At 35.6% G+C, this 6,273-nt stretch overlaps 1 protein-coding gene across 1 annotated transcript in view; it reads right to left on the bottom strand.

The window, feature by feature from the left end:
• MME (membrane metalloendopeptidase) overlaps positions 1-6,273 on the bottom strand; it is an 83,521-nt gene that overhangs the window by 36,042 nt on the left and 41,206 nt on the right. The window contains exons 13-14 of the mRNA XM_023524020.1: positions 4,570-4,650; positions 3,178-3,281 (exon numbers count right to left, since the gene is read on the bottom strand). Of these exons, the coding sequence (XP_023379788.1) occupies positions 3,178-3,281; positions 4,570-4,650 (185 nt within the window). The remainder of the gene's footprint in view (positions 1-3,177; positions 3,282-4,569; positions 4,651-6,273) is intronic.

Genomic DNA, 6,273 nt, shown 5'->3' with positions numbered 1-6,273 from the left:
AGTATCTGAAAATATAATTCTCTGAAAGATAATTATAGCTATGTGAACAAAGTAGAAGCAATATATATTATCTGCCTGAACATAGGCAGTGAGGACTTGAACTTGATCCTACACACAAAAAAGGAAAGAAACGTAGTGATTTTATTACTGTTAAGCAGATACAAAACAAGTCAGGAACTTTCACTATAAGAAATCTCAATAAAATATGAGAGATTTTTATCATGTTGTGTCCTATAGGGCAAAATCCTAATGAATTGATGCAATCACTATCAAAAGTGCTTCCAATACTTTCTAAGACAAAAAATAAAATTTAAGCCTAAATTGCCAAATGAAAGGCATTATCTTATAAAAAATATTCCACAAAAGTAAATATGAACAAGTATGATACAAAATGAACTGCTTTAACTCAAGGGTTCTCACTTGGAGAGGGGGTGGTGGTAGTACTTAAAAAGAATATCAGTAGAGTAAGTCCTCGCTTGATGTCATCAATAGGTTTCTGGAACTGTGGCGAAATGACAGAACCAGTTTTACCTTGCCTAATTGATGTCAACAAGAGTTAAAAGTTCCTACTTAATATAAGCATCTCATCAACATCATAACGAAACAACATTGAACAAAACAACATTATTCAAGGACCTGCTATAACTGGGTCCCCACCCACAGCCAGGTACATCACAATCTAGGGTGGTGAAGTTGGGCAATCAGTACTATTTCTATTGCTTCTATGATGACCCTAATGTGCAGTCAGAATTTTCGACCCTTGTACTCGGTATGTAGGCATTAGATGGGGAAGGAAGACGAACTAGCCTGGTTTGGCAGAGAAGACCTTAGAAGTTATATTGCACTTGTGATTGACTATCAGAAGCTCATGGAAAGGACCCAAAAAGTACTACTGAGCTATGCATGCTACTGACCAAATGTTCATTCAAATATTGTATACGAGTTTGGCTTTCAATTATCTACCATAAAGAGAAAAGGGCTCAGAGAAAATCAACACATATGATAAAGGGAATGAAAAGTTCCAAAATAATTATGGAACTGGGACTACATCAACTTCAAAAGAAAAGATCAAGCAATATTTCAACAACTATTTTTAAAATTATAAAAAAAATTCTGGTGTCATATGAATGCAGATTATGTTAACTATTTTCAGAAAGAATATTTGACAATATTTGTAGATAATTTACATGGTGCTAACAAATATTAAATGCAATTATAAGTATTTTAAAGAAATGAAAATATTCAGACTTCTAAGAAACGTCTCAGATTATAAATTTAACCCTCAGAATATTCTTTTTGATGACTTTGTGGGTTTCTAGAAAAAGGGTTTATTAACCGATTATAATGCCAATCACATGCACCCATTCTCCTTTCTTCTTTCCTAGCTGGGACACTAAACATCCTCTGACATTTGCAGCCCCATTTTTAGCACCAGACAACACAATATTCGCTCCAGTATAAACCCAGAGGTCAGCAAAAGAAATCAGTCTCTCTTTCAGGGTACCTGTATAAAGACTGAAATGTATCGGTATTTCCATTTAGGAATTTTGTCCAACCCGTACTTGGTGTACTTAGAACAGTCTTAGCATCAAACAGTCCCACTGCACTTTGTACTTTTCTTGGCACAATATTTCCCCACCGGTGGTACAGTTTATTACATTATGTCTTTCCTACTTTCAGGGCCCTGGGCAGGCCACCCCCAAATATTCCACAATGGCAAAAAGATTACTTTGAATTAAAGTTACTCAACAAGCAGCTGGTGCAAGAAGGGCACGCTGACCCTCCCTCGCTCGTCTCCCTGAATGCAGGAAATAAGTATCTCCTGTGAAGGATGCCCTCCTTGCTCTAGGAGGCTGAGAGAGACACCATTATCCCTAGAGTTAAGGAATTTAAGGCCAAAAAGCTTGTATAAACAAAACTGATTTCTTTACTAATTTACAACCCAAGTCCCAACTTTGCTTAGATTCTTCCCTAATAAGCACACAAATCTAACTTTCTTCGTCCTATCTATTCTTCACTAATTTATTGTTTCTTTGTCTAAAAAGTATAAAAATCTGGATGATTCATCATTTCTCAGGGTATCATTTATAATCTCCTGTGTGCACGTATTAAACTTTTTCTTCTGTTAATCAGGTCGTATATCAATGTTATTATTAGTCCAGCCATACAAACTCAGAAAGAGTGAAGCGGGAAACTTCTCCTCCTCCTCCACAATACCTTCTGCTGTGACAATGTTATGTAACATAATCAAAGTTCATCTTTGATTCTCCCACTACTCCAGGATGCCTGAACTTAGTGTTCAAAAATTTTAGTTTAATAAACAAATAAGTAGAAGAATAAATGAATGCTTAAATAAACCAAGCACCTCATTGGCATGTTATTAAGTCAGCTATCACACAAATTAAGTTAGCATATTTATTTTTCACTTGCTCACTCATTAATTCAGTTTTAACTGAAAACCTATGTTTTCATCACTGTGGTGGATAGTCAAAAGCAATAGACCCTCTTCTCTAGGAGCTGACTGCCTAGTGAGAAGTCAACATAAGCAATTCTAGGGATTTAAGTTCACAAACACATGTGTTGATAAATGTGTTAGACGCCTCCATTTAATTGAAAAATAAACACTAAACTAATAGTTAATGTGAAGTACTAATGCCACCTATAAGCAAAGATTAAGCATTTGAAGGCTACGAATGAGAGTAATTCCTGGTATCTCACATTTGACTACCACTAGGGTGAGAGAAGTGTCATGTGGAGCAATCTAGGAAGGGCAGGGAGGTGTAGAATGACTGACTGAGAGAAAACAGGTGGAGTTGTGAGCAGAAGAAAATTCTAAGTATAGCAAGTAAAGCCTCAGAGAAGGCTTGAAGAAGCTATGGTTACTTAGATTAAGGTGTTCTTGAGGATAACAGAGGGGACACACGATAAAATGAAAAGAAACTAAAGAAATGAGGTTGTGTGAGGACATACCTTAATAAAAAAATATTAAATTTGGTTAAATCTCTGACCCGTCCTTAGTATGATATTCTTAGATGTTCTTAAAAGTACTTTATAGAAGGAGGACAATTATATTTTTTAAAACTAAGTTCTAAGTCAGGCTCTTTCTCTTAATACAACAAGGAAGAGGGGAAAAGGCCCTCTTCTGAATGAACATATTAGAAACGGAAATATACATACTCATCCTTGTCCACCTTTTCTCGAAGCTTCTTTAGTTGTTTATTTTGGCCAAACTTCAAATTTTGAATTATGTTCTCAAAGTATTCATCTTCTTTGTAGTTCAACTATATGATATAAAAGATTTTGGAAAAAATATTAAAACCAATAAAACTTTTGCTAAAAAACAAAGAGAATATTTTCTTAAATTCTATCAATTAATAAAGTCAACAGAGAGCATTAACACTTATCAAAGAATTTAGTTCCAGTCAGTCTAATTCTATATTACAGGTCATTGCTGGTCTAGCTGAATCACTATTTCAGTCTATTCTTTTGTAATTAATCAAATGAAATCAAGTGTCGGGCAAGCCTTACTATATTGATATTAATCCTCAAATACCAGGTATGATAATAGAACCTACTATGTTTCTCATATGTACCTACTATGTGCCAGGCAGTGTTCTAGAAACTTTAAATGTAGATTACACTCTTTTAATAATCATAAAGATGGGCTGTTATCACCATTTAAAAGTTGAGGAAACTGAGGCACGGACAAGTGCACTTGCCCAAGTTACTGGGTGGTGGAGTTGGGATTTGAACCCACACAGTTCAGCTTTGCATCTATGGTCTTAGTGACTAGGCTTCTGCACAAGGGCCCCCAGTATAACATGCCGCAGCCAGCTCATTTAAAAGAAATAGTTAAGCTTTTCTACAAATGGAAAAGGAGAAGAGGACACCATGGCTTGCAAACCCCCACGTTAGACTACTAATCAGTAGATGGGGAATTACTGTCATCCTCGCTCTGTGCAAGGGTCACCATGTCATCACCAGAGTCTCAAGTAGTTGCAGTGACCACAAGGTCACCAACTGGGCCATCAGCTGAGTCTGAAAACAGTACCGCAGTGACTTTAACCAAGTCTCTTCTCTTTTCATTGTTACGTTACCAGAGGAGAATAAAATAGTCTCTGATTCTCAAACAACAGATTTTTTGTTTGTTTTTTCAATAAAGAATGCACGACCTAGATTATCCAATGGAGGAATAATTAGAAGGTGGATGGAAACCTGAAGATTTTACTTTTCAAGCCTGCAGAAGATGAGATAAGGGGACGGAGTGCTGCCTGCTGTCCACCACTTTGATGTCCACTCTTGGTACTCTCTAAAGGACACAACGTTTTTCTTACTGCTCTTAAAATGGAATATGTGGAAACCAAAATAATGAAAATCAAATAAAAACCAAGAAAATGAAACAAAAGGCTAAAAATAAAACAAACATAGATCTGTCTTTAGTGTTAAAGGCTTTATATAATAAGTCCTATGGTTTTAGTTTATTTCACATAATTTCTAGTATCCCATAGCTAGAAATGATGTTGCACCAGCCCCAAGTGTCATTAGCCCAGCGACTTTATAGAGACTTACCTCGAGGTATTCATCATTCAGTTTTTTATCATTTGAAACAATGTCATCAGGATAGCCAATTCTTTCTTTAATTGCTAAGGCCTATGAAAATTATAATACTGAATGTGAGAATGATTATGTAATTTTCAAATGCAAACGTTATAATTTGCCCACTAATATCAACTGAATAACTTGATCCATACTATTTACAAAGAGTAGCTGACAACATTGAAACAGAGATCTTTGCAGTGGCTTCTTTTCGAGATTCAGAATAAACAAAAAAATTGGTCTGAAATTCAGCTTCTAATGCCCTATTCTCATAGGCTACAGCTTTCCCAAGAAAACCAAAATAAGAGCTGACAAGTCATTGTTTCACGTATATTGTACTTTCATGAACTTTTTCTTCAATTTACAAGAGGTTTAATATTTAAAGCTTCCATTCTAGCAGGTTATAATCATCTTCCACTTTACTGATTTGGCCGAAAAAACAAATATGGGCTTACAGGTTTAGTGCTACTATTCTTCCTGAATATTGGTTCTTGAAAGTTTTATGTTCTCCTTCGGTCTCCATAATGGTGTACCTATCTTCTCAAAGTTAAATGAATGACATTAATTAAATGAGTGGAAAACAAGAGTTTTCCTTGTTATATCAGCTCATATGTACGACCTGCTTACTGCCATTTCTAATTTTTATGTCTATTTTTAAGTTTACTTATTTTTATTTCATGATTACCACTTGTTTACTCTTTGCTATTTCTATTTTTTGCTTTTTCATTTTTCTCAAAGGTATTTGACTTTTGATTCTACCATATCACATTGCTCTTTAAATTTAAATTTTCATGGGGAATTAAGCCTGAGTCTCTGAGTTATTTGATTTGTCATCAAATGGATGTGGTTTTGTTATAAATATGTTTCATAAGCCCAGGATTTCCCAGTGGTTAGGATAGGATATGTATCATGAAGTCAGTTAGTTTGAGCCCATTTTCTTGTAGGTTTCCACACCATTGGCTCATTACAAATCAGCAGCCCCCCTTTCAATGGCACTTTATTTTCTAAAGAACATTTCCCCAAAAAGTGTTATAAGGGACACAAATTACGAAAATAAAAGTTATTACATAGAAAGAATTTATTGTCAAATACTTTGGGTAAATACTGTGACAAAAATATTAAGTAGGTTTCTTTATTGCAGGACTTCTAAGAGTCAAAATTATAAGCGTCCAAGAGGAGGAATTAATTTGTCCATTTATTCATTCAATATATGCTCAAGAGTCTACGATGAGCCAGGTACTGTGTAAGGGGCTGAGGATACAATGCCAGGCAAATTTCTGCCACCAGATTGCTTACCATAAAGATCAATGATTGGCAAAGAAATGAGAATTAACTCTCAAGTGTGATGTATAGTGCCATAAAATCACGCCCCAGGAGCATGTAACCTAGATTAGTGTGGGATCAGGGAAGCCTTCTTACAGGAAGTGTTTCCTAAATTCTTTTTGCCATGGGACTCTCTTTTGTGGAACAACTTGGCAGGTCCAGTGTTCTGTGACACCACCTTGGGAAATGATGATCTAGAACACTCCAATTGGCTATATCAAACAGATCCATGTCTTGAATAGCTAGCCGTAAAAGGAGCAAATCCAGCCAGAATTTCTGAAGATTTAAACAGAATGATGAAAAGGTAGCTATACTGGGGGGCCTAAATTCTAGACCTAACCTACCCAGAGCTCT

The sequence above is a fragment of the Pteropus vampyrus genome, unplaced genomic scaffold, assembly GCF_000151845.1.
Source record: "Pteropus vampyrus isolate Shadow unplaced genomic scaffold, Pvam_2.0 Scaffold12, whole genome shotgun sequence".
Lineage (NCBI taxonomy): Eukaryota > Metazoa > Chordata > Mammalia > Chiroptera > Pteropodidae > Pteropus > Pteropus vampyrus.
This window is presented reverse-complemented; position numbering and strand designations above follow the sequence as displayed.